At 33.9% G+C, this 15,289-nt stretch overlaps 1 protein-coding gene across 2 annotated transcripts; it reads left to right on the forward strand.

Annotated features, from left to right (window-relative positions):
• Positions 1 to 696: 696 nt before the first annotated feature.
• On the forward strand, positions 697 to 14,913 carry Ago2 (argonaute 2). Of its 2 annotated transcripts, none has more exons than XM_013324434.1 (22): positions 697 to 863; positions 1,446 to 1,472; positions 3,384 to 4,186; positions 4,587 to 4,763; positions 5,102 to 5,190; positions 5,788 to 5,887; positions 6,032 to 6,152; positions 6,449 to 6,591; positions 6,902 to 7,071; positions 7,454 to 7,547; positions 7,934 to 8,038; positions 8,377 to 8,507; positions 8,765 to 8,879; positions 9,356 to 9,523; positions 9,943 to 10,050; positions 10,366 to 10,482; positions 10,741 to 10,830; positions 10,913 to 11,044; positions 11,424 to 11,533; positions 11,996 to 12,089; positions 12,403 to 12,605; positions 13,438 to 14,913. In XM_013324434.1, exons 2-22 carry the CDS (start codon positions 1,460 to 1,462, stop codon positions 13,532 to 13,534), a joined length of 3,180 nt encoding a protein of 1,059 aa, XP_013179888.1. In that variant the 5' UTR covers positions 697 to 863; positions 1,446 to 1,459; the 3' UTR covers positions 13,535 to 14,913. The 2 variants fall into 2 exon arrangements, with proteins under 2 accessions (XP_013179888.1, XP_013179896.1); XM_013324442.1 differs by lacking the exon at positions 697 to 863 and adding an exon at positions 898 to 1,082.
• The last annotated feature ends 376 nt before the right edge of the window (positions 14,914 to 15,289 follow it).

Raw genomic sequence — 15,289 nt, forward strand, 5'->3', positions numbered from 1 at the left:
TTTTTTAATTTTATGACCTGGTAACATAGACCTTTTGGTCATATCTTATTTGGAAAATGTTCATTACCTTGGATTTACTACACTTCACTTCATTAAAATTCGTCGTTCAAATTTTTTAAATTGTATTTTTTATATAATTGTAAATGGGTTTAGAAGATGTTAGGAAACTTAGCTCAGCTACACTTTTCCAAAGAGTTTAAATCTAGTCACCATCAAAAATGTTCGACTCTTATGTAAGAAAGGCTGTCACTTAACTATTTGGTACATCAAAAATCCAATTATACAACTGCTTTTATTAATTTTTCATAAAAACCTCGCCCGACAATACTTTTCGCTATTGTTTATTTTATTAACTTCTTACTAAATTGCATACAGTGTGTCCTAATTTTTATGAGCTACCCCCATAATTGTGCTCTTGTTCTGCTTATTATACTAGTACACTTGGACTAGCTTTTGTCCGCGCGGAAATAAAAAAAGAAAAACAAAGTAAGTGAAATGGCTTATGTGTTCTTCCAGACTATGTTCTACTCTAAATCTGTGCCAAATTTCATCAGGATCCGTTGAGTCGTTCTGGAGTTACCTACCTTCTAACAAACATCCATCTAAACTTTTCTGTTTATAATATTAGTAAGACATTGAAATTGTCTATGATTGGTAAATTCGTGTTTTTTAACATTTTCAATTTGACATTGACAATTTGACAACCCTATTCCCAATATCAAATCAAATATCGAGCAAGTTGCATATTATGCATTCATAAACAGTAATTTCGTCACTTATTCAATACTTTTCTCTTTATCTTGGGAAAAATCATAATTCGAGTGTGTATTGCAATTTATAGTTATAGTGATCCCTGCGTTATTGTAAGTATTAATGTAGTTGCCTATTTGTTTAATCTACAGTCGTGGTATAGGATTAGGCATTTTATTTCATGTTAATGTATTGGGAGTACTTATTATTCAGTATATTTATACTTTGAAGTGAAGTTTATGTTGACTACAAAATAAGCGTCGGTCCATTCAATTCTTTGTCGATTGGGGAATTGATGGCCGACATTTTGTTGTTTATAATCGATTACTAAGGTAAAAAGTAATATGTTTGGTTTCATCTAGTGTCTTTATTCTATACAAGCTAGCGAATTATTATGTTTCATTTAAATCAAATTGTTTTCTGAAATTATAACTCAATTGTTACATATTTCATAATATTACAAGGCTATTATATTTTTATTTATAATGCGTATTTATGTTGCATATATTCCAATTCAATGATTTAAAACTTTTATCTGCTTTCAAGTATTCTTTACTATGTATATAGTTACTTCTGTAAATTTTATGTGGATATGATGCAATATAATGCAAGAATTTAGTAGAGCTAGTGTACATTTAGTCAAAAACAAAATATAGTCATCATAATCAAATAAAACCTTTTTGACTTTGTTTCAGGAAACAACTTCATAATGGCGAAAGGAGGTGAGAATTGAATTTTATTAATTATAAAACCTAATGATAATGTATGTAGATCTGAATCTCTGTCTATTTATCTTATTTATGTTCATAAAATTATATCCTTTAATCCTATAACTTTATTTTTAACTATTGATATTTAACATTTGTAAAATATTTCCTAATTTTCCTATCCTATAGGATTATTTGTCTTTTTAACGGAGACCTAAAGCTACCAATTACAGTTATCTGTTTACTTTTTGTAATAAAAGAGAAGAATAAATACTTATTGATATAGAATCATATTAATTTACTTTATTCAAAGTTTATAAGGGTTTCAAAATTTGTAATCATTGAAATATTGCATACACTTGAAATGTTGTTTTTGTTAAAAAAATAATAACACAATATTCAAGTTAATTGTTACACAAGCTGGTTTTGATTAATAAAACAAAATGATATTGATGCCAATATCTTTATGATTCCAGTTTGAGAACATATGTTGGTCAATTAAAAGCACGGATAAATCTTTGAAGACTTGTAAGAGATAAGAATATGTTTTGTTACAAAATAATAGATGGTATTATTGCGACACAGAGCATACATTTTTGCTGATTTAAAATTTTGTACTAATCTAGTTATTTATTCATTATTGCTAATAATTTTTGTACAAACATATGCTTAGTATTATAAATAAATATTGAAAGTTATTAATAATAGTATTATATAAATCGAGTATTGACAAACTTTACAGCAAACTCTTTCTTTTGCAAAGCGGCCAGACAGTTTAATTTAATATCAAGGAAAAGTCCTCACATCGACTTGTTTAATACTAGACTTGTTGACATTTGAAGCGATTTGAGCAGCAAATTCTTTTGTTCTCCAGTTCGTTAGCCGCTTGCTTTTCTTGTATTTCTGTTTTTCTTTTTAAAATTGTCTGTTCTCTTTGCGATGTTATACTGTTATTTTTATTGTCCATTTGCGAAAGCTATCATTATTAATATAGTTTTCCAGTTATTAAATAAATAATGTATAGCTCACTTACATTCAAATTGCTCTCCTCTATATACATTATCCTTATAATCTTTAATATATAACATGCTTTTTTCAATTTTATAGCTTTAAGTGCAAATGAAGCTAATTGTAATATGTGAAACTTTGTGCTTGTTAGACTACATCATCTAGTAACCATCAATAGCTTTTGCGCTATTATATTATATTCGGTATGAATCCTTATCCAAATAAATATGTTTGATGGCTAGAGTATTAAGTTTAGATTTTATTATAATTCTGAACAATACTTTAGAAGATATCGAAAGATTAAAAACTACGCGTATCTTAAAAATGCAACCGCGGCGCTCGCCTGCGCCGAATTAAATGCTTGCTCTTACTGATTGGCTTGATTTCCTGGCCTTGTGGAGGGACGTCATTTCCCTCTGCATTTTTACCTCACTTACCATGGGCAGTGTTCCGAAGAACTGTTTGGACGATTCCTGCTGCCGAGTTCCGTCATTGGACAACACGACAGACTACGAGGTTCCATTCGCACCTGGATGGCTGGTATTCCACAACGGTGCGATTCTTGAGTCGCTAGTTGTGTAACGGTCTTTCCTCGGTGGACTTAGGGTCCTTCAAGAAATTAGCAATACCATTTCCTTGAAGGGCAGCAACGCATCTGCAGATCCTCTGTTGTTGCAGATGTTCATATATCCAGATGTCCATGGGTGTCGTTGATCACCTCGTTTGCCCCCTTCTTTTATAAAAAAAACTTGTAAATGTAGATTATAATTAGTATCATACCATAAAAATCAGTACCTATTGCTAATTTTTTTTTTAAAAGGATTGTACATAGTAATGAATTCTGTTGCTTTCCCAGTTTGATTGCTAAACTGTATTTAAATTTACTAAATGTTGGTTTAATTTAAAATTAAATTACAGGAAAGAAAAAGGGACAAAAAAAGGAGGAAGCACAAGAATCAACATCAAGTGCTGCGCCTCAAACTGACGAACCAACTCCGTCAGGATCTGAAGCTCAAGTTTCAGAGCCGCCTAGCACAGCGGAGAAAATAACAACAGAAGCGCCCAAAGATTCTGCGGAACCAATAGAGGAAGGAGTAGAAGGACTTGGTTTAGATCTTGGGGGCAAGAGGCGGAAGCCTCGTAAAAAGAAGAGTGCTGGTCAAACTCAAGCTGGTCCAGCTGAAACTGCCTCAGCCCAAACTACACCTTCTGAAATAAAAGCTACTGGATTGGGGCAACCTATTGCTGAAATTACAGAAGAAATGCCTCAACCTGGTCCATCAGGAGAAGGAAGAGGGCGAGGTCGCGGTCAGGGATGGCCCCAACAGCAGGCTGGCAATTTTCCTCCACAGAGGGGTTTGGGTCACCCGGGTATTTTTGGACCAACAACAAGTTCTGGGAGAGGCCAGGGAAGTCAAGATGGGCAATTTGCTCAATGGGGTAGACCCCAGCCCACGTCCAGTGGACCATCAACACCGATGAGCCCTTCGGAAGGGCAAGCTTTCCGTGGACCAGGCCAGGCTCCACAGCCCAAGTATACCCCAGTTTCTACAGTGTCACAATCCACTTTTGGAAAAAGAGACCTGCCTGAGCAACGAGCTGTAACACAAGTTGTGTCGCAGTATAAGATTCCAGACGCTATAAGGCGGGCGACGGTGCCCTCGAGGGCTATTAGATTACTGACAAATTATTTGCCTATGTCCATCAAGTACATCAAAGTCGTAAGTTTCCATAATATTTTTTTAAAAATTGGTAATAAGTAAGATTGGATATGTTTTTATTCTATTAAAGTTTCATTACTATATTTTTAAATATGTTTAAAATATAAAACAAATTCATGAAATACAGTTAAACTTGGATAAGCAAGGAACCTTGGATGACCTCCATTAGTGAGAAACTTGTGTAAGAGAGAAGTGTCTATAAGTGAGAAATATAGCCCGGTACCATGGATTCTCCCTTATCCAAGTTCTGTAGTTATTACTAGTACTATTATTCATAATTCTATTAATCTTGTTGTATTACGAAGAGAACAGTTTTACTATTATTTAATAGAAATGTTGATAAGTATGGATTGAATTGAGAACTCTGCTTAGATTTTAACCAATCTGATTTATTTTACAGCATCGTTATGATGTTTCTTTTAAACCGGATAGACCAAAAAAGATGATACCGGAAGCATTCCTAAAAGCCAAGTCTTTGCAATTTAAAAATCATATAATTGCTTTCGATCAAATGAAAAATTGCTACAGCATTCAACCATTGACTGGCGTTACTCAAACAGAACGACATGCTATTGAGGTAAGTGATAACATATAGTGTGGCGAATTCATCTGGCATGTTTGATAGTGGTGCTGTAAAAGTCCAACAAACTTATCTAGTGCTGAAATATATGAATCTAAAGCATAGAAAATGACACAAAAACATACAGACAAATTGAGAACCTCCTCCTTTTTGAAGTCGGTTAAAAGATTACAAGACAACTACACTCCAACAAGGATATTGAGGGACTTTTTAACAATGAACTTATTTGTCCATTACCTTACCTAATATTTAAACTGTTATTATGTTAACCTTGAAATGACTTAATAAGTCTAAGTTTTATATTAGAAAATGAAATTAATGTTGATGAATTTCAGGTGGAATTGATTGATTCCAATGGTAAAACAGTACCAATTGAGGTGTCTTTCAAGTATACTGGATTGGTTGATTTAAATCGCTTGGGACAGTGAGTATTTATCTAACATGGGTGGTCTAAAAACACATACATGCTTTCACAGTTATGGGTCATAAACATTGGTTTACTGTACCTAAATTTCTCCAACATCCACTATTTTAACAGTGGTAGAGCCTGCTTTAACATCTTCGCATGAATTGGCCCGGCTCGTCCGGTGAAATACCACGACCAAACAGAAGACAGGCGTGAAGTGAAGCAATTCCGCGTTTCGTCTGATGAGTGTGCGTCACCTAGGCCTAATTTAGTCCTCTTTCCCTTCCCACCATTTTTCTTATAAGTGAAGGATGGATAGTGGAGGTGGAATTTCCGGATGAGAGGATGCAAGGAAAGGGAAAATATTTTCTTTCTGTGCAACCTCTCCGTCCATTAAAGGTAGGCAACGCATATGCAATTGCGTATGTCCATGGGCAACGGTCACTACGCTATTACAGCGATTTCAAGTGGCCGCTCGCTCGTTTGCCACCTTATGATAAAAGAAAATATGAGGGACACAATTAGTAAATTATTTCATTCAATATTAGGCTTTCTTATGATACTGGTCTAGATAAGAGTTTTTATGTTCAATAAGAAATAATATTCTGTCTACAGGCACATGACGACTGGGGGTAGTTCACTGAATCCCCCAACCGAAGCTATCCAATGCATTGACGTGATATTGAGACAAGGGACCCTTGAGGCGTATGTTAAGGTATTTAATATTTTGAATTAAAACTCACCCTCCATAGTATAAAAAAAATTGTGTTTTTTTTTCATCTGTAACCTTTTTTATCTTTAATGATACAGTAATATTGGATTATTAAGTCTGGTATTTATAATTTTAGTTGTTTTTTAGGCTGGGAAGCAATTTTTCAGACGTCCAGGCAATCCTATTGATCTCGGTTTTGGTTTGGAGATGTGGACGGGACTGTTTCAATCTGCCATCTTTACATCCAAGGCGTATATTAACATTGATGGTATGTTGACAATAGGAAAAAAAAATTAAACCCATACTGTAAAGGAGATGGCAAAGGAGAAAGAGACATGGAAAGAGAGAGGGAGAATGAGTGGTCAAGAGAAAGGGAGAGTGAGTGGTCAAGAGAGAGAGAGAGAGATATGTCTCTCGTCTCATCTCATTCAATTGTTTTTCTCTTGTTTGTTACTTTTTGATTATTATTGAAACAATAGAATTGAACAAAAGCAACTTTAGATTAAATGTAATAAGTATAGAAAACTTTTTAATAAATATTAACTTTCTTTTTTTTGTTTCCAGTTGCTCACAAAGGCTTCCCGAAACACCAATCTATGATACAAGCATTCACCAACGATTTCCGTTTGGACCCAACTAGGTCTTTGGAGCAGCAACGCAATCCTAGAAATGTGGAATTGTTTCATGAATATATCAGGGGCTTACGAGTAAGTAATATGTAGTATATTATTTAGATAATTTTATTTGTTTTAACCTTTTAAATGCCACTATGTTTTTTTTTTATATGGAAAAGAACTCGTCGCGTAATGGTACTGAGCGTTTAAATTGAATTTAAATTACTTATACACCACAGCGGTTTATGTAGCGTTAATTATAATTAATAGAGATTAAGATTTAATATATTAAATCTTTGTATTTTAAATTTAATGGACAATAAATAAAAACATGTTAAAAATATTTGTCAACAGTTTAGTTTCCGTTACATATATACTAAATTGATGAAATATATATTTGCAGGTGACGGCAGTAATCGGTGCCGATACTTCAGTAAAGGGTCAGAGGCGCGAGTTCATTTGTAACCGCGTCGTAGATCCACCGGGCAGACTGCAGTTCAATATGACACATCCTGACGGACGAGCCGAGAAACTCTCCGTTCTCGAATATTTCCGCAGGGATAAGAAATATAGGTATATATTGTTGCAATAAAAAAAGTCTGATTATTTTGACACATTCTATCATTACGATTTTTATGTCGCAGCGAGTCGGTGGCATTGAAGGTGTTAATTATGGACTAATTACAGTTTTTATGCTAAACTAGCAAATTTTAAAATAATCCTAGATAAACAATATTGCGAACATGACCATGTAATATTCGTTTAGTAGTTAAAAATATTACTAGCTTTAGACTATGTTCTAAATCTATGCCAAATTTTAGTAAGATTCTTAGTAATAAACATTCATCCATTCATTAAATCGCATTTTTAATATAAGTAAGAAGTAAGAAATAAGATTAAAACAAAACAGCAATAATGATATAATATAAATTGTTCGTCTGTTTTTTGGTTGCAGACTAAAGTATCCTGACCTCAACTGCGTGTGGGTCGGACCGGCAAATAAAAGTTTATATTTCCCCATGGAATTATTGGAAATTGTATATGGACAGGTGAGGGTAACAATTAAGTAACCAAGATATATGGAAACTTAGCATTGGTTTCTGAGACCAAGATATCTGTATAAAACTTACCTCATCCCTGTCATTATCTTCGACAAAACAAATATGTTTAAACAGTAATTTTTAAAGTATGGAATGACTGTGTGAAAGAGGATATGCGTAAGAAGGGGGAAGACTCGAATATGACGGCTGATAGAGATGTATGGAGGAGTAGTACATGCTGTGCCGACCCTCGATAGGGATAAGGGCAGGTTGATGATGATGAGTAATTTTGATCTCGGAAACCCACTGTTATTGTTCAAAGTAATCATAGTATTTGTAATATGTTTTTTTTATTGTATTAGAATTCTAAATTCTATTTTTATTCTAATTTCCAGCCAATGAAGAAACAACTCAATGAATTTCAATTGTCAAAAATGGTCCAAGAAGCAGCAACAGCTCCTAATATTCGTAAGAATAAAATTGAGGAGGTTATCAAAAATGTAAGTTGTTTTAATTTGAATGTTGACGATATCCAATAAATTCAATAAAATTATTTATCCATACATTTTGGATTTCACTACTATCTTTGTTACAAATATTATAAATGCCAATATTTGGATGGATGGATAGATGTTTGTTTGAAGGTGCCTCCAGAATGGCTGAACGGATTCCGCTAAAATTTGGCATATATGTAGAACATAGTATGAACACATAGGCTACTAAGTTTTTTCAATTCCGCACGGACGGAGTCGCGGGCGACAGCTAGTTGTAAATAATTTTATAATTGTTTTTATCTTCTATTCTTTAGTGTATTGAATATTTATTTTGTCTATTTTAGATGAACTACAGTGCCAATCCATTCTTCAAACACTTCGGTCTTCAGATCTCTGATAAATTTTTGGAGGTAGAAGCCAAAGTACTGCAACCTCCGAGATTATTGGTCGGAGACAGAAAAGCAGTTGATCCGAGGTTTCATTTTTTTTTAATTTTTGTATTATATATCTCAAACATAAACTGTACCATGGTAGTAAACTGGTGGTATAAAACATTTTTTTAATCTATACACAAAAAAAAATTGGCGTGTCTGTGTTTACATGATGTATTTGCTGATAACCAACAATTAAATTTTTAAAATTTTTGTCTACCTATCTTGTCTGTATGTCTGCCTGTAAGGTCAATTTTAATATGTGTTTGATTAAAATATTTATGTAACTTGGATATTACAGGAGGGGCGTGTGGAATGCCACAACAGTGTTGCAACCGAGCGCTCTGAGGTCCTGGGGATTTGTAGCCATCGAATGTAATCCCACTCAGTGCAACTATCAAAATATTATTCAAATGGTAAGTATTACATAATTAATAACAGTTTGGTAATATCTGTCTACCCCTCTGGGTGACGAACTTGAATGTGTATTTAATTATTTAATAATCTTATACATGTGGTCGCCCCATGATCTAGAAACTCGACCATCTTACTTGCTAATGCCGAAGTTTGGATGGATGGATGTTTGTTTGAAGGTATCTCCAGTACAGTTCAACGGATCTTGATGAAATTTGGCACAGATGTAGAATATAGTTTGGAAGAACACATAGGCTACTAATTAACTTTTTTTAACACAACGCTGACGTAGTCGCCGGCAACAGCTAGTTTATCTGATTTTTACTAATGGTCTTTCTTCCAATTGGTATTTAAATTCGACTATAAATCGTACACATTAACTGTGTCAAATTTTATGTTCATCCAATCGAGTAATTTTTTTTTTAAAAAGGGGCCCGAATTTTATATTTTACTTATTAATATTTTTTAATATTTGCAGGTACTTCGTGTTGGAAATCAGATGGGAATGTACGTGGAGCAGCCGAAATGCATTCACTTCAATATCAGAATGTCTGACCTTGCGAATGTTCTCTTCAGCGCATTGGAGAAAGATATCAACTTTCTGTTCGTTATTGTCTCCAAGTCCGGCCGCGATTACTATCATAGGGTAAGTTAAAGGATGGAGACAAAAAAAAATATTAAAAAAATATTTTGATGATTTTGTGGCCGTTGTCTTTGACGTTGTAAGAAATGTAGTTAATTTTAATGTTTTCTTTTATGTAAAATTTGTCATTTCAGTGAACAAAAGACAAATAAAAATTTACATCCAGGAAATATTTAGTATGCATAGAAAATTTCGGCAAATAAAATTTCATCACTTGAACCGTGGGTCTCTGAAGACCAATACCTCTGTATAAGACGCATCGCCATCAATTAGAGATAAAAATATGTTTTACACGGATATTAGGGTCTCAGAAACGTATTGTAAATGAGTGTTTTTATATTATCGTAGTTTTTGATATATATAAAAACGAAAACCTTTATAACCTTAGAGTAATATATGTTTATAAATCAATGTTTATAAAGGTGAAACGCTTTGCGGAACTGGAGGTGGGTATTCTGACTCAATGTATCAAGGAGGACACCGCGGCACGTCGCATGAACGATCAAACTGTCCGAAACATTCTATTGAAGGTAAGTTTATTTACTTAAAGAGATATATAACATACACATTATACATAAGAACATATAAGGATAATAGATATTATAATCAAATTCATAAGCTCATAAATTGACTTAATTTAAACAAAAAAGTAGCAGAAATCATATTTTCACAAAATTTTGACAAATACACGTAAAACCAAACCGGTATAATAGCGGGCTTTAGGTAAAAAACGTCACTTCAAGAGGATATTTAAGTAAATTTTATAAACAATTTATAATATTAGTAAGATTCTATTCATTTTTTTTTACTATTTTTCCTTAATTAATTTTATTTTTTCTTATCAGGTTAATTCTAAATTGATGGGCATTAACCAAGCACTGGACGGTCGCTGCATGCCGTCATGTCTCAGAGGCCCTGTGATGGTGGTTGGTGCTGACGTCACTCACCCCTCACCTGACCAGGTAACAACAATAATCTATGATATTTTACTCCAAATGTCAGTTTCATTTTTACGAATTGCACTGTTCTGATTAATGCTTTCTTAAATAGTCGCTCAGGAACCGTACATATATCAAATAAGGCTCGGAAACACCGGGAACAAGAAATATCATTTTGTAGTATACAATCTTAAATTTAAAATAGTAGACATTTAGTAACAATTAAGATTTTTCCTAGTTATTGTTTTTTTTTTTAACTATAGCTTATTTATAATGTTTCAGTCGAACATTCCCAGTATCGCAGCGGTGACTGCCTCCATCGATCCGAAATGCTTCCTCTACAATATTGAACTTTGTGTGCAGACACCTAAGGTACGTAATTCGCTAAAATAATATTTTTGAATAATAAAGAAATATAATTTATATTTGACCAATTTTCCGTTTCATTTAACAGAAAGAAATAATCGTGGAGTTTGAAGATATGATGGTGGACCATTTGATCGTGTATCGCAAACATAACCAGAATATGTTGCCCAAGAAGATATATGTATTCCGTGATGGTGTCTCAGAGGGACAATTTGAAGAGGTATTTTTAATCTATATTATAGTATAAATGCGAAAATTTGAATGTATGTATATGTTACTACTTAATTTAAGAACATCTTAAAGAATCTGGATTAAATATGCACATCATCAGCTCACTATGAGTCCCCACTGCCTCGGAGACTACTAAGTCAGGGGTGATCAGCCCTTAGTCAACCACGCTGGCCCACTGCGGGTTCACTTAACACATATCCTTAAATTTCTTTGCAGATATGTGTGGGCTGCATCACGTTATTTTAGTTTGAGAAAGTCGGTTAAAATTTGCATGTTCTAAGTTTTTTTTTAATTTTATACATATTTATTTAAAGTTTAATTATTAGAGGAAATGTGTAAACTGTTAGTAACTTTTTTTTTGTTGTAAGGTGATGAACAGTGAGCTGACCGCCGTGTACCGAGCATATCGCAGAATGACCGGCCATTCGGAGAAACCTGAAGTTTTGTTCCTTTTGGTACAAAAGCGACATCACACTAGGTATGTCTATTAAATTTTTTATGTGATACTGTTGAAATGAATTTTTACAAATGCTTTGAATTTGATCTTATCTTAGTCATATTATAAAGGCGAAGGTTTAGATGGATGGATGGATGTTTGAAAGTATCTCTGGAATGGGTCAACGGATCTCGATGAAATTTGGCGTCGATGTAGAGCATAGTCTGAAAGAATAAATAGGCATCTCATTAAGTTTTTTTTTAATTCATGTGGACGAAGTTACAGGCGACAGCTAGTATTATATATGCGAAAGTTTAGTTGGATAGATGGCTGTTTGTTTGATTGGAATTTCCGGAACGGATAAATGGATCTTGATGCAATATGGCACTGACGTAGAATATAGTCTGGAAAAACACAGGCTACTATTATAATTTAGTTAATTTTTTATTTTGCGCGGACGGAGTCGCAGGCGACAGCTAGTAATTAATACTATACTTATTTTAGATTCTTCTCGGGAGCTCAGAATCCTCAAAACGTTGAGCCTGGTACAGTGGTCGACACACAGATTGTGCATGCCAAAGAACTTGACTTTTATTTGGTAAGTTTATTACCTTTGTTACTGGCAACTTATTATTTGCTTAACACGTTGAACTGATTTTATGCACTTACATGACATTGCAGAATTTTAGTGTTTCTTTATATCATAAAGTGGCAAACGGGCAAGCAGTCACCCGAATTCGCGAAAATAGCGAAGTGACCGCTGCCCAAAGACATCCGCGATTGCACACAGTTTACCTACATTTAGTCGACGGAGAAGGGGGCGCACAGAAAGAGGATATTTCCCCTTCTTATTGCTTCTCTTCCCATCTTTACTAATATAGAGTAAATTAACAAGTAATTGTCTGTTCTAGGTTTCCCATCAGGCTATCAAGGGCACGGCGCGTCCCACCCGCTACCACGCGGTGTGCAATGACGGTGGCATCCCGATAGACGAGGTGGAGCAGCTGACCTACTACCTGTGTCATCTGTACGCGCGCTGCATGCGGGCAGTCTCATACCCCACGCCAACCTACTACGCACATCTCGCCTGTCTGCGTGCCAAGTCGCTCACACAGTACGTGTACACTCATCACCTCACTATACGTCACCACTGAGAGGCTATCTTACCCTAAGCTAGGGATGATTAGATTACTAACCATTAGGTAGTAATCAGGCAAAATAATAATCATCATCAGCTCACTATACACCAAGGGGCTCGGAGCCAACTCTAAGTTAAGGGTGATTGGATTAGTTGATTTCACTAAATGTCTTAGAATTTCTTCCCATATATGTGCAGGTTGCATTGCGATGTTTTCCTTCACAGTAAGAAATTCAGATAAATAATACATATGTAATCGAAAATTTAAAAATATATTTGTACATGGAGGGTTCGAACCAAAGACCTGTAGGCTATAAGTCAAGTGCTTAACCCCTGAGCCACCGACGCTGCAAGTACACTATAACTTTTTTTGTGTTGGGGAAAATCTTCCAAAGATATCTTGCCTTGGGAAGATCCGTTGATATATATAAATAAATATTTTGTAATGCTTTTTTTCATTTGAATTATAAAGATACGACGATATAAAGAGACGTCGAAAAATACATCTTTTTAGGGTTCCGTACCTCATAGGAAAAAAACAGAATCCTCGTAGGATCACTTTGTTGTCCGTCCGTCCGTTTGTCAAGACCCTTTTTCTCAAAAACGCGTGAAGGTATCAAGCTGGAGTTAATTTTTTTAAATCTAAGTTTGTGCGTATATTATGTGCATGTTTTTATATTGCTGACCATGGGTTTCTGAGACAAAAATTCCTGTTTAATAGATATTGTCTTCGTATATGGAGATTTTTGTCTCAGAAACCACCGATAAATAGTCTGACAGAATTAATATGGAATTATTTTTATTTTAGCGGCGATAAATTTGACAATGAGGCATTGGAAAGGCATCCCAAGCGACTTCACGTCCTTAAGAAGATGCTCGATTTCAGCAGAATGTTCTTCGTCTAATCTTAGATAACGCGACTATTTCTTCTATGTATAAAAGTTTGAAAAAAAAAACAAAAAAATCAATTTATATTTATACAATAAAGATCTCTAGCGGGAATCTAATTATTAGCCGATTTTCGGTTTACTAATGAAAATGAATTGGCTTAAGCTAAAGTTTAAAAGCAGTCCACAGACGCGAAACCGGAGCGGAACGAAAATGAAGCGAAAACGAAAATCTTACTTCAAATTATTCAACAGATTCTATAACGCATATTGTGTTTATGCGAAGTTTCCTGGAACGAGTTAAATCCAGTATAAAACTTCGCTTCGCATCGGCTTCGCTTTCGCGACTGTGTCAAGTGAAAAGACGAATTGATTTTTTTTAACATTTTAAAACTATTGACATAATAATCATTTATTATACAATCGTGTTTTGATCTCAAATCAATTTTTTTTTGTATTTTTTTTATAATCAAATCTTTTTCATTAAACACTGATGAGATGTTATTGTGTTATGCCAATAAACATTCCTCAGAAAACGTTAGGGATTTGGCTGTTTTTTTTAATTCAATTGTGTGTTTTAGCTTTTAAATAAAAAGTTTTTATTTGGTAGTGTGTAAATAATGATTTGCTTAATCTAAGTTCGATGTTTTTAAAGATTATGTAGTACACAACGTTATGCCTGAAGTTTACCTTATTTCTTGACGAATTACTATTTGTTTTTTTTATTTATTTTAAGATATTACAAATTTTATCTCAATGCATTATATTCTTGAGAATTTTCTTATTCGGCGAAATGTGAAAATCTATACGAATAAAAATATTTTTTTCTGTATGTTCATCTTCTATTTAATATTTATTTAGCCCGGATCTATATTGTATAGGATTAGATTGGAAATATATTTCTTATTATTCTTTTAAACCCATATCTTTCTAAGAAAAAACAAGTTTAACACTGCTGAATTTCTTTACAGTAAAACTTTTTTGTATCATAATTGTGGTCGAATGTTATGACCACAATAATTTTCTAATATATTAAGTGAATTTTCTAACAGCACATTATCTGAAATATAGCAGCTATCATGAATTTTAATCTTTATTTGTCTTATTTTTTTATCTTTTTTTATCTTTATTTTAGCTTTTGTAAATTTATTTTGCAATTATCGACGCAAAAAAGCTTTGTAATTCTTAGTGAACTTTGATTTTTTAAATGTGTTGTGTGTTTTTTTAAGTTCAAGATTAAGTCGGTCAAATGTACTACTGACTTTAATGTAGCAAAGGCAGGAATAAATCTATGCGAATTGCAGATTTAGTCACTTGCATTTATAATTATGTTTATCATTGGTTTTAGATCAGTGTTTTTTATATTTAAAAAGTCATCGTTTCCAAACTATTACTTACTATTACTATTACTTGGTCATTGGCCCGCGCAGGACGCACCATACGTACTGCTCGCAACGCATTTTAGTTTGCTTTGTATGATTTTATATTGCGCTGACTCCATCGTCCGCGCCGCCCGCATCGAAAGACGGTATTTATCAACAAGCAATCCATTGCTGGTCGTTTGTACAGTCAGCGTCATATAGATCGTCACAGACAAGATATGCAAATATATAGGTACATCAAAAGTATTCAATTATATCGGTACAACAAAAGTCCTCAAAATAATAGATGCATCCACCCTGCTCAAATACATCGGTACATACACAGCGTCAAATATATGAGTACATGCAAGATGCTCATAAATATCGTAGCAGCCACAGCGTCATAAGTCAC

This window comes from Papilio xuthus, unplaced genomic scaffold (assembly GCF_000836235.2).
Source record: "Papilio xuthus unplaced genomic scaffold, Pxut_1.1 DF828952.1, whole genome shotgun sequence".
NCBI classification, from domain to species: domain Eukaryota; kingdom Metazoa; phylum Arthropoda; class Insecta; order Lepidoptera; family Papilionidae; genus Papilio; species Papilio xuthus.